The 25,265-nt window shown below is 41.6% G+C and overlaps 1 protein-coding gene across 2 annotated transcripts; it reads left to right on the top strand.

The window, feature by feature from the left end:
- The first annotated feature begins 848 nt into the window (after positions 1-848).
- On the top strand, positions 849-24,926 carry LOC121367636 (coiled-coil domain-containing protein 42 homolog). 2 transcript variants are annotated; one of them, XR_005957403.1, is made up of 10 exons: positions 850-1,033; positions 1,461-1,566; positions 2,978-3,082; positions 3,549-3,634; positions 3,967-4,138; positions 13,032-13,106; positions 13,708-13,865; positions 15,497-15,581; positions 16,683-16,828; positions 22,288-24,926. XR_005957403.1 is itself a non-coding variant. In XM_041491926.1 (9 exons), exons 1-9 carry the CDS (start codon positions 978-980, stop codon positions 22,381-22,383), a joined length of 939 nt encoding a protein of 312 aa, XP_041347860.1. In that variant the 5' UTR covers positions 849-977; the 3' UTR covers positions 22,384-24,926. The 2 variants fall into 2 exon arrangements, 1 of the variants encoding a protein (XP_041347860.1); XM_041491926.1 differs by lacking the exon at positions 16,683-16,828 and having other exon boundaries at positions 849-1,033.
- The last annotated feature ends 339 nt before the right edge of the window (positions 24,927-25,265 follow it).

Here is a 25,265-nt window from a genome sequence, read left to right as displayed (position 1 = left end):
ATTTTGAAAAATAAGTACTTTATGGGTGGTCTCCAATTAGTATAGTACAGTGACAAGATGGCGCACATCTCTCAGCAAACTTACTTGCGCGTTAGTCACATAATATAGGGCCTACACTAGCAAAAAAGGTGTGCGCACCCCTACTTTGAGTTACATTGAACAGACCCTTTTTGACAGACACTGAATACCCCCTTTTTAACAGAAACTATGCAAACTTTGTGGTGAATTTGACCAAATATGACATAACAAAACCGGTAGTTAGAATATTTCACGCACACACACACACACACACACACACACACACCTTTCAAATTGCAATATCCGCCCACAACATTAACAAAACAAATATATATTCATGTTTTAGTGTAGTTTACATGGTTTTCGTTCTTTTAACATGCTACATGCCAATATTTTAAAGACAGCATACGGTAACACCTTATTTCACTTAGCGCCCTGAACAGATTATAGTGGTGACCTTTGGCGACCTCAAAATGACCTTGATATTCATCAGACAAAATAAAACCATATTTTTTTCTGAATCTGTATACAATAGTGATTATAAATATAAATGGTTCCAAAAAATTAACATGAAATTCCACGGGACCTATTTTAGCTGCATATGTAACTAGATCAGTATCATGGAAGACTGTTCTGGTTTGCTTTTAGACCAAATTACGGAAACCAACGAAGTACTTAAAACAAAAATAAATACATTTTAAACATCAAAATCAATCAATCAGCACATATAATAGTTTTAAAAGTGTATTTATTTTCCAAATAAAAATTCGTAATTAGAACGCCGTCAATATTGTATAAGTTGATATTATTAATTTTATTCTAAAAGCTTCATAGCAACAAGTTTATTGTTGTCAATGGCCGCCACATTCTAAAACAGTTTCTTTGTTGACAGTTCTGCTGTTACACACAATTGTTATTTTGTCTCTTTTTACAGCACAGTAATAAATAACTAACGCAAGATGACGGTTAGCTTAGAAGAATATTTCCGCACGACATTTGAGGACAAGCTCCTTGTGTAAGATATTTAAGTTTCTAATTATTTTATAAATGATACTACAAATTGTTTAATTTTCGGTATTACTTATTTCCGTACTATGTTATGATTTTACAATAACAACCAAAATGGAATTACGATTGCTGTTGTTGTTATTAAAACCAGGGTTCATAGCGGTCTTTAAATTCCTTGAAAGTCTTTGAAGTTCAAAAAATAATTTTTAGCCCCCCCCCCCCCACCCCCTAAAAAAAGATGAACAAGAAGAAACAAACACACACAACAAAAAACTGGAACAAAAGGGTGATAAAAGATGAATTAATACTGTTGACATGTATTATGTAGAATGTTTTGAACTCAAATTGAATTTTAAACAAGATTGTTGAAATGCTGCAATATATGACTTTGTAATGACTAAAGTTTAAATAATTTTCTGTTTTGTGTTTGTCAGAAAAATGCCGGAGCGGGAAGATGATCACCTGACTCCGGCAACTCGTCTGCTTGAGAAACGTCGCGAGATGGCCGAAGTAGAACAAGCTTTGGCTGCTCAGAAAGAGGTATGACATACCACAGCAGTTTTTAATCAAGTTTACATATATAAAAGTTACAAAATTTAATGTAAAAATTATATTTATTTTTAAGCTTATATTTGCAAGAAAAATACACTTATTTTTATCATGTATGATTGTTAACTACTGTAGAATACTTTATTTTCGCGGGATCAAATTTTCGCGATTTAATGAAAATGGGTCAATTCGCGAACATTTATTTTCGCGAATCTCCCAACCCCCATCAATAAAAAAACGAAGTACAGATGTCAATAATTTTGTTTTAAAAATGGAACTTAGTTTTGCTGGTTGTTATGCTAATCTGTAGAACTAATCCTACATGTACACACGAGTGCTATACACATAAAACAATAATTTTCCTGCTTTAACCAATCAAGACTTTATTGTTTACAGAAAGTGCTTACCGCGTACAGTTTTTCTTAATCCTTATAAAAACAAAAACCGAAAACAAACGAAACGAAATTTGAAGGCACAAGCTACTAGTACTCAGTAACTTAAGTTTGATTGAAACAATATTTATTGCCATCAAAATACTAGTTCAAAACGGTTTGTGATTGGCTAACAGGCCAAAAATGAAAATAAAATTATGAAACATCTGAACATAGCCCAGTCCGAATTTTTTCACTTCCACATTTTTAATATACTGTGATAATGCATGTTTACTTCCGTCGTTGAACACGTGTAGACTCTGTCCGATGAACTGATCGCTAGCACATGCGAAGGAAAACAGCATAAAACTTTTTGTGTTTTGTAGTTTGTTCCATGACAGGAGGGAGCACCGCTTTGTTACTACTAGCCTCGTACATCGGAAACTAATGTGGTATAGTTGAACAAGACTACATTTTTTGTTTTGTTTTTTGTCGGCCTTTATAAAAAGTTTATTTTCGCGTGGAATATATTTTCACGAATTTCATTCACATGCGAAAAACGCGAAAATAAAGTATTATACAGTATACTGCATAGAATATTCTTGTGTTAGAATTATCAAATGTTAGTGTATGAATTTGTTTTGCTTACTGGTTATTATTTCTATAGTAGATGCACATTAATCTTTCATACATTGTTCATTTTATGTTTGAGCACTGGTGGAGGGGTGGGGGATGCAACCTAAAAAAAAGGGCACCTGCAATACTTTAAAGTAAATTAACGTACACTATATAAAACCAGAATCATTTAACTGACTAGGATATTATATTTTCCAAAAAACCCCATTATATCCATGAATACATTAGACAATGTATTTTTAGTGTATGTCGAAGTTCTGGGGAGAAGTTACATATGTCAGCACCTTAGATCGGCACCTGGAATTTATATTGCATTGCTGTAGCAGTATATTCAACCTTTTATTAAAAAATGTATTTATGATATTTTAATGATCAGTTTTGTTGATATTTTCTAGGAGTTCCAAATGAAAATGGAGAGTCTGCAACAAAGGAGGGAAGAACTAGAGAAGAAAGAATACCAGCTGAAAGAATCACTTCTGAAATTTGATAAATTTCTAAAAGTGGGTTTTTCACACACAACACTTACACCTAAGTGATCATTTAAAAGTGGATCACTATATTAAGTGTTATCTTGGTAATTTAAGTGATCTCAAGAATAGGTATAATGCTATCATTTTCTTTTTTTAAATTGGAATGATATCAGTATTAAAATACTGCCACTTTAACTCTCCCTACAATAAATTTGCTACTGTGAATTGTTTGTTTGAAGATTACTAAATAATGCAACTGATTTCTTCAGAATAAAATATTGTGATTTATGAAATATGGATAGCATGTGAAATTACAGAAGCTGTGTTCTATTTATTGTATATGAAATAAAAAGTGATGGAGTAGGAATGCCATGTTGTCAGGTCAGCCTTGGATTAGTATGGGTTACCTTGATTTTAAAGTCTTTACTGTAGATTACTTTTTACTTTGTCTTATTTGAAATGAAAATCTTCTCATCCACACATTTTTTTAATATAGGAAAATGATTCTAAAAGGGCCCGTGCTGTCAAAAAGGCAAATGATGAAAGGGAAATGAAGAAGCACAAGGATAAGGAAATTATAAAGTGAGGATTTTTAACAGGAAATTGATTTCTTAAATAATGTCCAACTTTAGATGTAATGTTTTGGATGTGTAATTGAGTTCTGTTGGTATGTAACATTTTGTATGGGTAATCTTTATCAGAAATTATGCTGTGATAAAAATAATTTGTATTCAATATAATTTATTTGAAAAATTATAATTATAGAATTTGTTTTTTTATATTGGTAATGTATGCTACAAATTACAAATATGATAAATGTTTTTTTTGCTTATGTGTAATGTGTCCGTGGTTATAACTACAGTTATACTGCAAACTGACGAGGATTAAAATAAATACATGTCTTAATATTGTAGACTTAAAGAAGATACTAGTATTGTTCTCAAAGAGAAAGAAAAATTGCAACGCAAATTGGTGAAATACGAAGTTTACCACAAATACATGGAGAAAGTTCTGGAGTCGGGAGAGGAGTTCCATGAACTACGAGACATCATCATGAGATATGACACTCTGACCGCCACACACCAGGTGGGACACATTAACATAGGGGACGGGAGGTAGCTCAGTGGTAGACACTACGGCCACACACCAGGTGGGACACTTCAATAGAGGGGACGGGAAGTAGCTCAGTGGTAGACACTCTGACCGCCACACACCAGGTGGGACACATCAACAGAGGGGACGGGAGGTAGCTCAGTGGTAGACACTCTGACCGCCACACACCATGTGGGACACATCAACATAGGGGACGGGAGGTAGCTCAGTGGTAGACACTCTGACTGCCACACACCAGGTGGGACACATCAACATAGGGGACGGGAGGTAGCTCAGTGGTAGACACTCTGACCGCCACACACCAGGTGGGACACATCAACATAGGGGACGGGAGGTAGCTCAGTGGTAGACACTCCGACCACCACACACCAGGTGGGACACATCAACATAGGGGACGGGAGGTAGCTCAGTGGTAGACACTCTGACCGCCACACACCAGGTGGGACATATCAACGTAGGGGACGGGAGGTAGCTCAGTGGTAGACACTGACTGCCACACACCATGTAGGACACGTGACACTCTGATGGCCACACACCATGTGGGACACATCAACATAGGGGATGGGAGGTAGCTCAGTGGTAGACACTGACGGCCACACACCAGGTGGGACACATCAACATAGGGGACGGGAGGTAGTTCAGTGGTAGACACTCTAACCGCCACACACCAGGTGGGACACATCAACGTAGGGGACGGGAGGTAGCTCAGTGGTAGACACTCTGACCGTCAATCTGTCCGTCCCATCCATCCGTCTGTCTGTCCCCAGTCCTGCCCATCCAGGCCACACACAAGGTGGGACACATCAACAGAGGGGACGGGAGGTAGCTCTGTGGTAGACACTGACCTCCACACACCAGGTGGGACACATCAACATAGGGGACGGGAGGTAGCTCTGTGGTAGACACTCTTACCGCCACATACCAGGTGTGACACATCAACATAGGGGATGGGAGGTAGCTCAGTGGTAGACATTCTGACCACCACATACCAGGTGTGACACATCAACATAGGGGATGGGAGGTAGCTCAGTGGTAGACATTCTGACCACCACACACCAGGTGGGACACATCAACATAGGGGATGGGAGGTAGCTCAGTGGTAGACACTCTGATGGCCACACACCAGGTGGGACACATCAACATAGGGGACGGGAGGTAGCTCAGTGGTAGACACTGACCACCACACACCAGGTGGGACACATCAACATAGGGGACAGGAGGTAGCTCAGTGGTAGACACTGACGGCCACACACCAGGTGGGACACCTCAACATAGGGGATGGGAGGTAGCTCAGTGGTAGACATTCTGACCGCCACACACCAGGTGGGACACATCAACGTAGGGGACGGGAGGTAGCTCAGTGGTAGACACTCTGACGGCCACACACCATGTGGGACACATCAACGTAGGGGACGGGAGGTAGCTCAGTGGTAGACACTCTGACCGCCACACACCAGGTGGGATACATCACCATAGGGGACGGGAGGTAGCTCAGTGGTAGACACTGACGGCCACACCAGGTGGGACACATCAACATAGGGGACGGGAGGTAGCTCTGTGGTAGACATTCTGACTGCCACACACCAGGTGAGACACATCAACATAGGGTACTGGAGGTAGCTCAGTGGTAGACACACTCCGACCACCACACACCAGGTGGGACACATCAACATAGGGGACGGGAGGTAGCTCAGTGGTAGACATTCTGACGGCTACACACCAGGTGGGACACATCAACGTAGGGGACGGGAGGTAGCTCAGTGGTAGACACTCTGACCACCACACACCAGGTGGGACACATCAACATAGGGGACGGGAGGTAGCTCAGTGGTAGACATTCTGACGGCCACACACCAGGTGGGACACATCAACGTAGGGGACGGGAGGTAGCTCAGTGGTAGACACTCTGACCACCACACACCAGGTGGGACACATCAACGTAGGGGACGGGAGGTAGTTCAGTGGTAGACACTCTGACCGCCACACACCAGGTGGGACACATCAACGTAGGGGACGGGAGGTAGCTCAGTGGTAGACACTCTGACCGTCAATCTGTCCGTCCCATCCATCCGTCTGTCTGTTCCCAGTCCTGCCCATCCATCCATCTGTCCATCCAGGCCACACACAAGGTGGGACACATCAACAGAGGGGATGGGAGGTAGCTCAGTGGTAGACATTCTGACTGCCACACACCAGGTGAGACACATCAACATAGGGGATGGGAGGTAGTTCAGTGGTAGACACTCTGACCGCCACACACCAGGTGGGACACATCAACATAGGGGACGGGAGGTAGCTCAGTGGTAGACACTCTTACCGCCACACACCAGGTGTGACACATGACACTCTGATGGCCACACACCATGTGGGACACATCAACATAGGGGACGGGAGGTAGCTCAGTGGTAGACACTGACAGCCACACACCAGGTGGGACACATCAACAGAGGGGACGGGAGGTAGCTCAGTGGTAGACACTCTGACGGCCACACACCATGTGGGACACATCAACATAGGGGACGGGAGGTAGCTCAGTGGTAGACACTCCGACCACCACACACCAGGTGGGACACATCAACATAGGGGATGGGAGGTAGCTCAGTGGTAGACACTCTGATGGCCACACACCAGGTGGGACACATCAACATAGGGGACGGGAGGTAGCTCAGTGGTAGACACTGACCACCACACACCAGGTGGGACACATCAACATAGGGGACAGGAGGTAGCTCAGTGGTAGACACTGACGGCCACACACCAGGTGGGACACCTCAACATAGGGGATGGGAGGTAGCTCAGTGGTAGACATTCTGACCGCCACACACCAGGTGGGACACATCAACGTAGGGGACGGGAGGTAGCTCAGTGGTAGACACTCTGACGGCCACACACCATGTGGGACACATCAACGTAGGGGACGGGAGGTAGCTCAGTGGTAGACACTCTGACCGCCACACACCAGGTGGGATACATCACCATAGGGGACGGGAGGTAGCTCAGTGGTAGACACTGACGGCCACACCAGGTGGGACACATCAACATAGGGGACGGGAGGTAGCTCTGTGGTAGACATTCTGACTGCCACACACCAGGTGAGACACATCAACATAGGGTACTGGAGGTAGCTCAGTGGTAGACACACTCCGACCACCACACACCAGGTGGGACACATCAACATAGGGGACGGGAGGTAGCTCAGTAGTAGACATTCTGACGGCTACACACCAGGTGGGACACATCAACGTAGGGGACGGGAGGTAGCTCAGTGGTAGACACTCTGACCGCCACACACCAGGTGGGACACATCAACATAGGGGACGGGAGGTAGCTCAGTGGTAGACATTCTGACGGCCACACACCAGGTGGGACACATCAACGTAGGGGACGGGAGGTAGCTCAGTGGTAGACACTCTGACCACCACACACCAGGTGGGACACATCAACGTAGGGGACGGGAGGTAGTTCAGTGGTAGACACTCTGACCGCCACACACCAGGTGGGACACATCAACGTAGGGGACGGGAGGTAGCTCAGTGGTAGACACTCTGACCGTCAATCTGTCCGTCCCATCCATCCGTCTGTCTGTTCCCAGTCCTGCCCATCCATCCATCTGTCCATCCAGGCCACACACAAGGTGGGACACATCAACAGAGGGGATGGGAGGTAGCTCAGTGGTAGACATTCTGACTGCCACACACCAGGTGAGACACATCAACATAGGGGATGGGAGGTAGTTCAGTGGTAGACACTCTGACCGCCACACACCAGGTGGGACACATCAACATAGGGGACGGGAGGTAGCTCAGTGGTAGACACTCTGACCGCCACACACCAGGTGGGACACATCAACATAGGGGACGGGAGGTAGCTCAGTGGTAGACACTCTTACCGCCACACACCAGGTGTGACACATGACACTCTGATGGCCACACACCATGTGGGACACATCAACATAGGGGACGGGAGGTAGCTCAGTGGTAGACACTGACAGCCACACACCAGGTGGGACACATCAACAGAGGGGACGGGAGGTAGCTCAGTGGTAGACACTCTGACGGCCACACACCATGTGGGACACATCAACATAGGGGACGGGAGGTAGCTCAGTGGTAGACACTCCGACCACCACACACCAGGTGGGACACATCAACATAGGGGACGGGAGGTAGCTCAGTGGTAGACACTCTGACGGCCACACACCAGGTGGGACACATCAACATAGGGGACGGGAGGTAGCTCAGTGGTAGACACTCTAACCGCCACACACCAGGTGGGACACATCAACGTAGGGGACGGGAGGTAGCTCAGTGGTAGACACTGACAGCCACACACCATGTGGGACATGTGACACTCTGATGGCCACACACCATGTGAGACACATCAATATAGGGGACGGGAGGTGGCTCAGTGGTAGACACTGTCGGCCACACACCAGGTGGGACACATCAACATAGGGGACGTGAGGTAGCTCATTGGTAGACACTCTGACTGCCACACACCAGGTGGGACACATCAACGTAGGGGACGGGAGGTAGCTCAGTGGTAGACATTCTGACAGCCACACACCAGGTGGGACACATCAACATAGGGGACGGGAGGTAGCTCAGTGGTAGACATTCTGACCGTCAATCTGTCCGTCCCATCCATCCGTCTGTCTGTCCCCAGTCCTGCCCATCCATCCATCTGTCCATCCAGGCCACACACCAGGTGGGACACATCAACATAGGGGATGGGAGGTAGCTCAGTGGTAGACACTCTTACCGCCACACTCCAGGTGTGACACATGACACTCTGACGGCCACACACCATGTGGGACACATCAACATAGGGGATGGGAGGTAGCTCAGTGGTAGACACTCTGATGGCCACACTCCAGGTGTGACACATGACACTCTGACGGCCACACACCAGGTGGGACACATCAACATAGGGGATGGGAGGTAGCTCAGTGGTAGACACTCTTACCGCCACACTCCAGGTGTGACACATCAACATAGGGGATGGGAGGTAGCTCAGTGGTAGACACTCTGATGGCCACACACCAGGTGGGACACATCAACATAGGGGATGGGAGGTAGCTCAGTGGTAGACACTCTGACAGCCACACTCCAGGTGTGACACGTCAACATAGGGGATGGGAGGTAGCTCAGTGGTAGACACTCTGACAGCCACACTCCAGGTGTGACACATCAACATAGGGGATGGGAGGTAGCTCAGTGGTAGACACTCTTACCGCCACACTCCAGGTGTGACACATCAACATAGGGGATGGGAGGTAGCTCAGTGGTAGACACTCTGACGGCCACACACCAGGTGGGACACATCAACATAGGGGACGGGAGGTAGCTCAGTGGTAGACACTCTGACGGCCACACACCAGGTGTGACACATCAACATAGGGGACGGGAGGTAGCTCAGTGGTAGACACTCTGACGGCCACACACCAGGTGGGACACATCAACATAGGGGACGGGAGGTAGCTCAGTGGTAGACACTCTGACCGCCACACACCAGGTGGGACACATCAACATAGGGGACGGGAGGTAGCTCAGTGGTAGACACTCTGACCGCCACACACCAGGTGGGACACATCAACATAGGGGACGGGAGGTAGCTCAGTGGTAGACACTCTGACAGCCACACACCAGGTGGGACACATCAACATAGGGGACGGGAGGTAGCTCAGTGGTAGACACTCTGACGGCCACACACCAGGTGTGACACATCAACATAGGGGACGGGAGGTAGCTCAGTGGTAGACACTCTGACGGCCACACACCAGGTGGGACACATCAACATAGGGGACGGGAGGTAGCTCAGTGGTAGACACTCTGACCGCCACACACCAGGTGGGACACATCAACATAGGGGACGGGAGGTAGCTCAGTGGTAGACACTCTGACGGCCACACACCAGGTGTGACACATCAACATAGGGGATGGGAGGTAGCTCAGTGGTAGATACTCTGACGGCCACACACCAGGTGGGACACATCAACATAGGGGACGGGAGGTAGCTCAGTGGTAGACACTCTGACGGCCACACACCAGGTGGGACACATCAACATAGGGGACGGGAGGTAGCTCAGTGGTAGACACTCTGACGGCCACACACCAGGTGGGACACATCAACATAGGGGACGGGAGGTAGCTCAGTGGTAGACACTCTGATGGCCACACACCAGGTGGGACACATCAACATAGGGGACGGGAGGTAGCTCAGTGGTAGACACTGACCACCACACACCAGGTGGGACACATCAACATAGGGGACAGGAGGTAGCTCAGTGGTAGACACTCTGACGGCCACACACCAGGTGGGACACATCAACATAGGGGACGGGAGGTAGCTCAGTGGTAGACACTCTGATGGCCACACACCAGGTGGGACACATCAACATAGGGGACGGGAGGTAGCTCAGTGGTAGACACTCTGATGGCCACACACCAGGTGGGACACATCAACATAGGGGATGGGAGGTAGCTCAGTGGTAGACACTCTGATGGCCACACACCAGGTGGGACACATCAACATAGGGGACGGGAGGGACACATCAACATAGGGGACAGGAGGTAGCTCAGTGGTAGACACTCTGACGGCCACACACCAGGTGGGACACATCAACATAGGGGATGGGAGGTAGCTCAGTGGTAGACATTCTGACCACCACACACCAGGTGGGACACATCAACGTAGGGGACGGGAGGTAGCTCTGTGGTAGACACTCTGACGGCCACACACCATGTGGGACACATCAACGTAGGGGACGGGAGGTAGCTCAGTGGTAGACACTGACCGCCACACACCAGGTGGGACATATCAACATAGGGGACGGGAGGTAGCTCAGTGGTAGACACTCTGATGGCCACACACCAGGTGGGACACATCAACATAGGGGCCGGGAGGTAGCTCAGTGGCAGACACTCTGATGGCCACACACCAGGTGTGACACATCAACATAGGGGACGGGAGGTAGCTCAGTGGTAGACACTCTGATGGCCACACACCAGGTGGGACACATCAACATAGGGGCCGGGAGGTAGCTCAGTGGCAGACACTCTGATGGCCACACACCAAGTGTGACACATCAACATAGGGGACGGGAGGTAGCTCAGTGGTAGACACTGACCACCACACACCAGGTGTGACACGTGACACTCTGATGGCCACACACCATGTGGGACACATCAACATAGGGGACGGGAGGTAGCTCAGTGGTAGACACTCTGACGGCCACACACCAGGTGGGACACATCAACATAGGGGACGGGAGGTAGCTCAGTGGTAGACACTCTGATGGCCACACACCAGGTGGGACACATCAACATAGGGGACGGGAGGTAGCTCAGTGGTAGACACTCTGACAGCCACACACCAGGTGGAACACATCAACATAGGGGACGGGAGGTAGCTCAGTGGTAGACACTCTGACGGCCACACACCAGGTGGGACACGTCAACATAGGGGACGGGAGGTAGCTCAGTGGTAGACACTCTGATGGCCACACACCAGGTGGGACACATCAACATAGGGGATGGGAGGTAGCTCAGTGGTAGACACTCTGACCGCCACACACCAAGTGGGACATTTCAATAGAGGGGACGGGAGGTAGCTCAGTGGTAGACACTCTGACGGCCACACACCAGGTGGGACACATCAACATAGGGGACGGGAGATAGCTCTGTGGTAGACACTCTGTCCACCACTCACCAGGTGGGACACATCAACATAGGGGACAGGAGGTAGCTCTGTGGTAGACACTCTGATGGCCACACACCATGTGGGACACATCAACATAGGGGACGGGAGGTAGCTCAGTGGTAGACACTCTGACCGTCAATCTGTCCGTCCCATCCATCCATCTGTCTGTCCCCAGTCCTGCCCATCCATCCATCTGTCCATCCATCCATTTATCCATCCATCCATACATCCATCCATCCATCCATCCATCCATTCATCCATTTATCCATCCATCCATCCATCCATTCATCCATTCATCCGACCCATCCCAATCCATCCCATTCCATCCCAATCCATCCCATCCCAATCCATTCCATCCCATCCCATCCCATCGCAATCCATCCCATCCCATCCCAATCCATCCCATTCCATCCCAATCCATCCCATCCCAATCCATCCCAATCCATTCCATCCCATCCCATCCCATCCCATCCCATCCCATCCCATCCCATCCCATCCCATCCCATCCCAACTCTTACCGGCCTCGGTGGCGTCGTGGTTAGGAAATCGGTCAACAGGCTGGTAGGTACTGGGTTCGGATCCCAGTCAAGGCATGGGATTTTTAATCCAGATACCGAGTCCAAACCCTGAGTGAGTGCTCCACAAGGTTCAATGTGTAGGTGTAAACCATTTGCACCGACCAGTGATCCATAACTGGTTCGACAAAGGCCATGGTTTGTGCTATCCTGCCTGTGGGAAGCGCAAATAAAAGATCCCTTGCTGCTAATCGGAAAGAGTAGCCCATGAAGTGGCGACAGCGGGTTTCCTCTCAAAATCTGTGTGGTCCTTAACCATATGTCTGACGCCATATAACCGTAAATATGTGTTGAGTGCGTCGTTAAATAAAACATTTCTTTCTTTCTTTCTTTCTTTGCCATCCCATCCCATCCATCCATCCATCCATCCATCCATCCATCCATTCATTACTAATGACATATTTCATGTTGTAATGTCAATTAGACATTCATTCGTTTGTTTGTTTGTTCGTTCGTTCGTTTGTTTGTTCATTCATTGATTTATTCCCAATAAGGTAAATTCCAAAGTAGAGGGAATAGTTTGATGATATACTGGTATTGTATAGCTTTAATTGTATGGATAAATGTAATTAACTTTAAATGTTTATTAGGATCTTCTAGAGAGAGAACTACAGAATCAAGAGTTCATAGAGAATCAGAGGCAGCAGTTGATGAAATACAGTGAGGTGAGTTACTGTAGTGTAGATATTGTTACTCACGGTTTATGATATGTCGTTTTTAATACACTGGCTGGTGCTGAGAACAGGCTAACATAAACACATTTGACATATGTTGAAAATCTAGCAAGACAAGTGAGACGGGTCATGCGACAAGTAATAAACTTCTAGTAGCAGTTTATCATTTTGCCTTAAAGTGTCACTTTAATTGATTAATACTAACAGTCTGTCGACGCAGGATAAAATTTTAATCCATATACCGGACCCACAATTTACTGAGTAAAGGTCTGAACTGAAGGTCATTGATTAACCTGTGATTCAGATCTGAGTATTTTAATTTGCTATTTTCTACACTTTTCTTTGTTCTTCTATTAAGTGTCTTTCGTTTTATTTTGCTCTTAGCAAAGGCAGGACATGAGTAATTCTTTCTTTGCATCTGTATTCAATGTGCTTTGTTAGACACTTAATAGCCGATGTGAATTTTTGTGCTGGGATGTCTTAACATTCATAACCATTCATTCATTCATTCATTCATTCATTCATTCGTATTTGATGTGTTGCTCTCCATTTTCTTGACGACCGTCACCACCAGCTAGATCTGTACTTGTAGGGTAAAGACAATGAGATTCTTGGCTACAACAACCAGCTATCCGGCCTGCAGACGAGACTCGACAAGGCCGAGAGCCTGGCTGTCAAGTGGGAGTCCAAGTGGACACACATCAAGAACACAGCGGCCAAGAAAACCTTGTTACTGGGCAGAATAAAAATGTATGTACTGGTAGACTTCAACCTCAGATTGTTGGTTAACCTGTAACTTAGCTTCCACCGAGGTAATTTGAACCAAGTACAGTCAACTCTCGTTATAGCGATATTCGTTATTACAGAATAGTCGGGTTCTGGCACACTTTTACAGGGAACAAATGTGCATCTATTTTATTTTGATTATTACAGCGGAATATTCGACTTCTGATACTGTCAGTAATTATTGGTAAGAGGATCTCCACGAGTACTCGAGTACTTGGGCACAGGCCGAGTCTAACAAGACTCGAGTCCATTCACAGGACTCTAGTACCCGTACAAGGTGGAATTTAATGATCGACTATAATACAGTGGACAATGCAGGACAATAATTTCAGCAGTTAATAATCAGCAATATAGTTTACACAATAATTATATGATCACACACTAGTATCTCTTTGCAGTCCATCTGCCACAACACTGAACATAACTGGTTTTCTAAATTCAATACAATGGCATGATTTGGCATCTATGTTCAGTGCTGGAATTAAGATGCAAAAAGCTATTTGACTTTATTCCTTAGTGTCATCATCATCTAGTGTAAGTGTCGGGTACTTGGGTCCGGGTCGAGTTTGACCCTCGCGTACAAACCGTATTGTTACGTATATATAAAAAAGAGAATTATTTTGTTTAGTTTTGTTTCTGTGTCAGGACTTTAATAAATATAATACAGCATGTGCATGTTCAACATGTTAGCAAAATTAACAATTACTCGCCAAACTAAGGGATATAATGACAAGACCTGTATAGTACCAACATGGCTGTTATAAAGAGGGTTGACTGTATATATATCCGAGAGCTGCGTATAGTTCACTGAGCTAGTAAGATCACAGGCGTTTAAACATTGTAAATGTATGTAGTTACACACATGTAAAACAAACAGGCTTGGTAAATTTGGCTCAAACTGTTGTCAACTATTCTCATACATTTTGCAAACTGTGTTATTATGTATCAACATAGATGGTCATGTGTACATTACTTTATGTATGTGTGTACGTGTTATTGTTTTTCAGGGATACATATAATTTATTTCAGATGTGAATGTGTTTATTTTTCATGGCTACACATAATATAATTTGTATCAGATGTTAAATACATCAGTGCATGTGTGATTTTTAGGATTACACATAACTACATGTAGTATCAGATGGTAAAGACATCACTGTATGTGTATTTGTGTTGATGTGTTTCAGGGCTACACATAACTAGTATCAGATGGTAAAGACATCACTATATGTGTATTTGCGTTGATGTGTTTCAGGGCTACACATAACTAGTATCAGATGGTAAAGACATCACTGTATGTGTATTTGCGTTGATGTGTTTCAGGGCTACACATAACTAGTATCAGATGGTAAAGACATCACTATATGTGTATTTGCGTTGATGTGTTTCAGGGCTACACATAACTAGTATCAGATGGTAAAGACATCACTATATGTGTATTTGCGTTGATGTGTTTCAGGGCTACAAATAACTAGTATCAGATTGTAAATACATCACTATATGTGTATTTGCGTTGATGTGTTTCAGGGCTACACATAACTAGTATCAGATTGTAAAGACATCACTATATGTGTATTTGCGTTGATGTGTTTCAGGGCTACACATAACTTGTATCAGATTGTGAAGAAACACCAGAAGCAGGCTGCCACTGACGAAGACACAACAGAACAACTTCACCAGGTATTAACTCGCTATATCACATGTTTCATTGAGTGTTCCGTGTATTACCCACGCCGTAATTTCTTGTGTATTGCCTGCAGCACGAAATAAGTCATATTTGACAATAAAGAGTTGTTTTGTAAAACTTATTATCAGATTGCCTGCTCCAACAGAAAGCCTGCATTAGCTTGAATGGCCACTGCCTAATCATGAAAACCAATCATTTGATCTATCTGTAAAGCCATTACCATTGTTATCCAAAAAGTGCTAATTACGTGTTGAGTTACTTGCATTGTAATTTTGCTCTGGGTATAAGCATAAATTAGGGGGAAAAAATTGTGAATTTGGATTTCTATAATTGAATTGATATCATTTGCAATATTAGACCTAAAGAAAAATGCTGGAAACTGATAGCAGACAGCTGATAATAATTGTCTGTATTTGAAGATCTGGGCCGAGTTCAACTAGACCGAGCAGAAAAACGTCCTCTAGAGAGAGACTGGTTTATGTGCTTCATTTTAACCCAAATGACCACTTTGGGAACCAGTCAAAATAGTTTTCAAACCTTTTTCTAAATTATTATTATTTTATATCCCACTTCCTCTTTCCCTTTTTCTCATTTCTTCCCGATTTGGCAACTCCTATCTTTCAACTTTTTTCGCTGTCCACCTCCATAGTCCTTGTCTTTCCATCCATAATAAGTGCTTATCTCTTGTGGCTATCTTTGCCACACACCCACCATTTTCCATCAGCTTTAGCTGTTGGCTTATTGTCCGACCACTTCGGACAGTGTTCAGAAGTTACTTCTGGCATTGTTAAGAGGTAGGTCCCTACTTACAACCACCTACTCTGCACCCTTACTACCGGCGGACATTAGTTAGTGCAGTGTGTCAGACCAGCTTTATTAACGACAGATATATATAGTTCACAAACCTTAGCAACAAAAATGACTGGCTGAAGTTAGGGTTGAACATTGCTTCACGAGAATCAGTTGATGTTGGAGGAACTGTCATCACATCATTGTCTATTGGTGTGTCATCGGTATCCATGGTGATTCTCAATTTAGTCAGTGTTAGTAGTGACCCTTTTCATTTCCATCTTTCTCTCTGTTGTTTTCTATAGGTCTTTGTATTTATAAAAGATGTCGACGTCATCTTGATCAACATGATGAGGGATTTGAAGCATACTTTGGGTGTTCGCAAGCAGTCAGAAATTTAACTTTCATCAAACCATTTTTTTTATTTATCATCCATAAATATAAACAACAGGTTTTTATAATTATATCTCTTATTTATTGTTTTCTTTTCTTTTGTTTGCAAAATTACTTGTTTTATTTATTTTTTAATTTGTTCTTTGTTTTATTTTGTTTCTTGTTTATTGCTTGTTTCATTTAAAGTCCGAACCACATTGTTAACATCTGCGATAAATTACTCTCCTATCTACATGTAATTACTGTTAGATTTCTCCCACATTTAAATCAAACAGAAATTGTAAAAAAAACCCATTACATTGACATATATTCCACTAACTAGAATGTAACCATTTCACCTATATCGACTTTGCTGAGATCTTTTAGTAATTTAACGCTGTCTGCCATTTTGCTTTTTTATGGAATACTCTTCAAGAGGGGTGAAACCCTCCAAAGTATATGGCATAATTAATATGATGTCATGCTGATTGCCTATACCATAACACATGTCATAACATTGTTTGATTAAATCATCTTTCAACCCCTCTTGGAGAGTATATTACATGAAAAAGCAAAACGACAGCCTACTTGCTTTTTGTCCTAGGTGATTTCAGCAAAGTCGATATAGGAGACATGGTTACCATCTAGTATGTGGAATCTATGTCAGTGCAATGGTTTTTTCATGATTTCTGTCTAGAAAAAATTTCAGGTAAATCTAGCGGTAATTAAAGGTAGGAGAGTAATTTATCGTAGTTGTTAACAATGTGGTTCACACTTTAGCATTTTTGCAAAATTATTTCTTTTTAAAAAATGTGTGTTTTTTTTGTGTTTTTTTTCTTGTTTATTGCTTGTCTCAATTAGTATTTATTTATAAAGATGTATATATTTTTTTTTACATAAAATCAATACATTTGATAAAGTTATTATGCTGTTTTCCTTCATGTGTTTCTTTCAAGTACAGTCGAACTGTGTATAAAGGACCTGATTAAAAAAATATTAAGAAAGTTGAATATGTGTGTGTGTGTGTGTGTGTGTGTATATATATATATATATATAGGTGTGTTTGAGTGTGTTTGTATGTAGGTATGTTTGTGTGTCTGTGTGTGTGTCTCTGTTTGTGTATGTGCATATATGTTTTTGTATGTGTGTGTGTGTGTGTGTGTGCCTGTGTGTTTGTGTGTGTGTGTGTGTATGTATGTATATGTATGTATATGTATGTTTGTGTGTGTATATGCATGTATGTTTGTGAGTGTGCGTGTGTGTATATATGTATATATATATATATATATATATACATGTTTGCCTCTGTATATTATATTGGTGTGCATGTGTTTGTGTGTGGTTGTGCATATGTGAATGTTTGTGTGTATATGTGTGTATGTATTTGTTTGTGTGTGGTTGTGCATATGTGAATGTTTGTGTGTATATGTGTGTATGTATTTGTTTGTGTGTGGTTGTGCATATGTGAATGTTTGTGTGTATATGTGTGTATGTATTTGTTTGTGTGTATATAAAAAGTAAAGTTTGTTTTATTTAACGACGCCACTAGAGCACATTGATTTTTAATCTTATCATCGGCTATTGGATGTCAAACATATGGTCATTCTGACACTGTTTTTAGAGGAAACCCGCTGTCGCCACATAGGCTACTCTTCTTTACGACAGGCAGCAAGGGATCTTTTATTTGCGCTTCCCACAGGCAGGATAGCACAAACCATGGCCTTTGTTGAACCAGTTATGGATCACTGGTCGGTGCAAGTGGTTTACACCTACCCATTGAGCCTTGCGGAGCACTCACTCAGGGTTTGGAGTCGGTATCTGGATTAAAAATCCCATGCCTCAACTGGGATCCGAACCCAGTACCTACCAGCCTGTAGACCGTTGTGTGTATATGTGTGTATGTATTTGTTTGTGTGTGGTTGTGCATATGTGAATGTTTGTGTGTATATGTGTGTATGTATTTGTTTGTGTGTATATGTGTGTATGTATTTGTTTGTGTGTGGTTGTGCATATGTGAATGTTTGTGTGTATATGTGTGTATGTATTTGTTTGTGTGTATATGTGTGTATGTATTTGTTTGTGTGTGGGACAGGACATGGCCCAGCGGTAAAGTGCATGCCTGATGCGTGGTCGATCTTGGATCGATCCCCGTCAGTAGGACCATTGGGCTATTTCTCATTCCAGCCAGTGCACCACGACTGGTACCGGTATATCAAAGACTGTGGTATGTACTATCGTATCTGTTAGATGGTGCATATAATGAAGCATAGTAACAATATCCATTGTACTTTCTCCTTCACATAAGCTTATGGGTTTTTTTCCCTCTGTTTATTGTTTATTTTTGACATTTTTTATGTTTAGGCTGCCAGCTGTTGAGAATTTTATAAAGTATTGGGTGGTTTGTCATGAACATATATTTCTATATATACTTATTAACTTTGTTTGACACCCAATAACCGATGTGCATGTTTGTGCTGGGGTGTCGTTAAACATTCATTCATTCAGTCAGTCATTTGGTTCTCATTACTATTTAATTAAAACAGGAAACTTTAATTGTGAATTAGCCATGAATACCTCATAAGAAAAGCAATGTTTTTATTAATTTTATGATATTAATAATTTCCTGATACGAAGGTCTGAAACCCAACTGCATTGATGTAGGCTTGGAAATCCATCTGCACCAGGCCCTAAGTTTGATTCAATTGATTGGAAACCTGTTTTATTGCATATAATACATATATTTATCCTATATCTTACCCATGATATCCAGGTCATAAACCCATGTGATAATGGTATTATAACCCAGTTAATAATGCTATGCAAATTTACAAGGTCTCTAGGTAATGTGTTGCTGTGGATAGGCCATTTGTTTACAAGCCAACAAGACCTGTATACCTGAACGTAACGTTTTCAAAGATTTAGTTGAAATGTGTGATGTCAAACTAATTTGTGCTAATCGTGAGATGTCATATTACCGATGGTGGCGACTTTAGTACTGTGATTTACTCAAATTGAATTAAAATGTTATTTTAGAAGTCTTATAGGATAAATAGAATTTGCTACTTGTGTCTTTAGTCCCCTACCAGAGGGGACTATAGATTTTATCTCCGTCCTTCTGTCTGTCTGTATGTATGTCTGTCTGTCAGCATGTCCATCTGTCCGTCCGTCTGTCCCACATATGTTTTCCAGATGTTTTTTGCAAAAGGCTTTGAGATATTGAGCTTCATCATGTACTGTTACAGATCAAGTTTGACTTCCATGACGATTTACCCATTTTAACAGAGTTATGGCCCTTAAAGTTAGGAGATGTGAAAATTTGTTTTCCAGACTTTTTTTCAGAAGACCTATAGATATTGAGCTTATATTTTGTGTTTAGGTTTATCATGTACTGTTGCAGATCACATTTGACTTTCATGGCGATTTACTTATTTTTAATGGAGCTATGGCCCTTGAACTTAGGAGATGTGAAAATTAGTTTTCCCGATTTTTGCAATGCTTGGAGGTATCAAGATGAAATTTTGTATATAGCTTTACAGTGTTCAAGATTAACAGTATCCCGATATCCCGGGGATACCAGAATTTAATTTTGGATACCAAACTTCAAGAACCCAGTATCCCACTGGGATACCATATAATACTAAGTTCTCAGGTGGGATACCAGATTTTGAAATGTTAGTATCCAACTGGGATACTGCCCCAACATTTTAATCTCGAACACTGCTTTATCATTTGTATATAGCTTTACAGATCAAATTGAAGTTTTGTGGTGATTTACCCAATTTTCAAAGTTATGTCCCTTGAATTTAGAAGATATGAAAAATTGTTGGGCCCAGTAGGGGACATCTATTGCTTTAGGAGTACTCTCAAAATGCTGGTTTAATATGTAAAATATCAACCTCGACAAATACCAATTAGCATAGACTCAGTTGATATTTTTCATATCAAAAAATACTTGTGACAAATCCTCTATATACAAAAGGAGTTGGCACAAGTTATCCAACTTATGAGGCCCTCTCCTAAGTAGGGCACAACTGGTTAAAGGCCATGGTATGTGCTTTTCTGTCTGTGGAAAAGTGCATATAAAAGATCCCTTGCTGCTAATGGAAAAAAGTAGTGGGTTTCCTTTGATGACAACGAGTCAGAATTACCATTGTTTGACATCCAATAGCTAATGATTAATATAATAAATCAATATGCTCTAGTGATGTCATTAAACAAAACAAACTTTAACTAAGTAGGGTTGAAATGTTACACCAACGTAACTTTTAATTATTACACCTGTTTAGGTTTTAAATTCACCTGCTCCAATTGATCTAGATTTTAAATGTAACAGGTACATGTATGTAAATTATAAAATGAGGTTCTGAAATACCACACATGTTTAGGTTTTAAAATACAACTACACAAGTCAGTAGTTAGCTTTTGAAATGCAACTGCACATATCTAGGTTCTGAAATGTTATGTACAGTTACCTGGGGGTTTTTTAATATTATTTTGCAAACATGTACTTCAGTTTTTTTCTGCACTCTGCATTGAAAAAGGAGGAAATTATAAACTGTAAATGTATATGGTTTTTAACAGGTTTCTATACAGAGTGATGTGCTTTCTACATTGCAACAAGATGTTAATCTGTGCAGTATATAAATTCTCCTCATGCAGTTTCAGTGATATCTGTGTTTAAGTGCTACAGTCATTAGAACCAATGTTTCAGTGCAGTGTTTGATTACTGTATATGTTTGAATCATTTTCATATGAGCGACATAAGGAGCCATTCAAATAGTATTTAACACTCGAAGTCAGGAAGTCAGAGGCTAATTCCGTGGGGGGTGCCTGTATAGTTGCAAACATTATGCACTGATGTATGAGGGGGGGGGGGGGGGCAAGGGGGCAGCAGCGATGGTTTATATATATTTTTACATGTATTTATATATATGTGTGTGTGTCCCCCCACTTTTTGGCATCTTCCTATGCCTGCATTATGTGGCATTACAGGGGGTGGGTGGGTGTATTTAACAGAGTTATGTAACACTTTTTTTATTACCCTAATTTTTTTCTTTCTTTATAAACACCGTTATGACAACAGTGTTTAACATAGGTCGTTATAGCTAGACATATACACACAATAACAATTATAAATAGAGTTGGAATGCATATCTGCTCTTTCCCAAATCGCAAATCAGTATATTAAAATGATATTACATCCATCGCATGACTTGTTTGTGAATAGGAGTGGAATCTCCAAGTGTTATGTAATATTTTGGGGGTGTATGGTCTAGCATTACGGAGCATTACTGGAGGGAAGGTGTTTAATTTTGACAAAAATAGTATTACGTAATATTTTGGGAGTGTATGGTCTAGCATTACTAAGTGTTACTGGAGGGAGGGTGTCTAATTTTGACAAAACTAGTATTACGTAATATTTGAATGGGTGTATGGTCTAGCATTACTAAGTGTTACTGGAGGGAGGGAATCTAATTTTGACCAAAATAGCATAACATAATATTTGAACGGGCGCTAAAGAGCTGGTGTGTTTTTCAGATCCAGACATTCCTGATGGACCTCAACCAGATTACAGCTGAGATCAAGAAGATGGAACAGACGGGAACCTCCATTATTCCTCCTTCCTCCAGCTAGTACACACAGTCAGTCTCATTGCTAGGTTGTCACACTTTGAACTTGTTACCAGTGTCCGCCCAGTGTCCAGCTAGCAGAACAAACATAGGTCATTTTCATCCTTGGTCAATTGTTCACTACATTATCTCGTGTCATGGTAATTTCACTACGGGATATATATTAAAATGATTAATTTAGGCATATTCAGTGTGTTCAATAGTAGACATTAGGTGACAATCTTCGGATGCCAATGCTACTGCTGCAGATGCTGCCTATTGTTCAAGATTACAATTGTGCACCTTACATTAAATAACGCTGTTTGCTTTTCTCAAATGGCTTCCTAGTTTCTAAGATAATGCACACCCTGATATAATATAAATGACCACAGTTGAAAGCGACAGATGAGAAAAAGATTGTGAATGATCTCTTATACACTTGTGGCTAAACATCAACTTTGACCTTTGTCAGCTAGTAGATATGAAATACCAGCTGTAATTCACTTACCTGGGCCCGTGCTTATAAAACCTTTAAGAGTCCAGACTCAATCTCTAATGACGTCACACGCATACAATTTGTATGGTGTTGTCATGACATTAGTGTCTCAAACTCTATCAGAGTCTTGAGTCTAGACTCTAAAAGGTTTATAAGCACCAGGCCAGTCTGTGTGTTCTTGTTATTTGTTGTACTGTAATTGAGTATTGGCCTTCAGTTGGTTCTTGAATTAATCATTTCAGTTATCTGGCACTTAATTGTCTTCATTGAGATTTCTTTTCTTTTCTTTATTTATATCTTGTTTTTGTCTTTCTTTTTATTAACATTGGTAAATATCTGATATCAACATCCTTTGAATATCATATGCAAACCTTTCTGCATCAATGTCTCAAGTTAAATTTCTTGCACAGTAATTAGTATATTCGTAATGAATAACGAGTAATGATAAATTTAATAGGCATAAAAGCTAATGGAATTCAAATTAAATAATTTGAAATTCTTTTGTTGTTCAGTATGTTTAATTGAAAGTTTTAAATTTTATTGGTAATGACTAAGGTCAGACCTAAATTTATTGGTCTTTGTTTTTTAGGAAGTAAAACTTTACAATCCATAGTAAATTCTAGTTTTGTAGATGACTGTTCACACACTGTTTTCAGTACTCAGCCTTGCTTTCCAAAGGTCTGCTGTTTTGTTAACAAGTTTGTTCTGGAGATATCTGTTATTTGCATTTGTTTAATAGTTAAGGGGGAATCACATGAGTGTACAATATCAAATACAAACAGCTTAAATAATTGATTGAAACATATTTTATTGTTTGAAAACAACAACAAAACAAATGTATTGAAAACAAGATTTCCAAATAACTAGGCCCTGTCCATTCTAGTTTCTACTATATTATGTACATTAATATTTTACAATATGGAATTTCAATAAATAAACAAGCGACAACAAAAGAAGAAAAATTACAGTTAGTTTGCTAATCTGACCGCATGGTTCTGACAGGTAAAACATAACATATATGGTATCACAGTTATTATTACTGAACCTGAAAATGTGATTTATTGAAACCATTTCCTTTCATAACATGAACAAAATATTACTTCATTATTTCCATCAGTGATTCAAGGAAAAATGTCTGATAAACACACACACACTGTTTAACAATAGTGATTGCATATGAGTTTGTATATGACAGTAGTACTCACTCTGATCTCCCACCCCACCCCCCAAAAAACCCCAACACAAAGGTAGAGGACAACCATCAAATTGATCTTTAGACATGTGACGCTATTTGTAACTTGTCATTACCTCGAACAACCTGCAATTTTGTTAAAAATAGAACACAGTCTGTTCTAGTCAGCATATGAGCAAATATCATGATATATGTTGCACCTATTTGACAGTACAGCATTTTGTCATCATGCTACACATTGATGCATGTGTGTGTGAGATTTTTGTACTCCATAGCAATTCACGTTTTTTTATTTGGTTTTGTTATTTAAAACGACAATAAATATCTTGCTTGCATCATGTTATTTATTTAATATCCTGGTTCCAGCGCTGTTTTAATATTTTCAATTCTAAATACACTCAGTTATTTTCAGGTCGTAAACCACCCAACTCATTTTCTGATCAAGTTTATTTCTTTAGTCTGTTTGAATCAAAAGGGAACCGATTGAATAATGGCAGAATTGCAATTACAGTTACTTTATCTTGACTGTACCAGATTTTGCCTTCATCCCTGTATATATAAAAGGAGATTTACCCTATGCAATTCGATGGCAATTTGTAAAGAAATTAACCTTTTTATTTACCCTGAACATTTTTGTTTATGCAAGTTGGTGTGGGTTTAAAACTGAATTGTATGTTTCTATAGAGGTTTAGCATTATTCATTTTATATTTCCATGCCAATTCCTTGGTTCCCCTTTGATGTAAACACTATATATGTTTGCTCTTTTTATTAGTGTACATTGACATTATGATAATAATATTGTGGGTTTTTACATTTAATATTATGTGGCAGAAAAAAAACCGTTCTTCAATGTGTTTGTAAATAAATATTGTTACTGTTTGATTAGGTGTTTTTCTTATCAGTTACAGTTGTAAGCATATTTTGCTGTTATGTCACATCAGTGTTGTATACAATCAAAAGTAATTTTTGTTTATAATTAGTATTTAAAAAACAGTAACGTCATGCATTATTTTAACAATCGTTTTAGGGGCATTCAACAAACCTGTAACTTAACCATGTGCAGCATGAAAAGAAATATAATATTCCATGTCCTCAACTGACAGTAAAAATTATTTATTTGAGACTTGACAAAATGACACACACTTATTTAATTTTGCTTGGGTTTTAACTACCTTACCATTTTATTATTATTATTTTTTTTTTTTTACAACCTTCAAC

Source organism: Gigantopelta aegis, chromosome 3 (assembly GCF_016097555.1).
Source record: "Gigantopelta aegis isolate Gae_Host chromosome 3, Gae_host_genome, whole genome shotgun sequence".
Classification (NCBI taxonomy): Eukaryota; Metazoa; Mollusca; class Gastropoda; order Neomphalida; family Peltospiridae; genus Gigantopelta; species Gigantopelta aegis.
The sequence above is the reverse complement of the archived record's forward strand: the minus strand, read 5'-3'. Positions and strand labels throughout refer to the sequence as shown.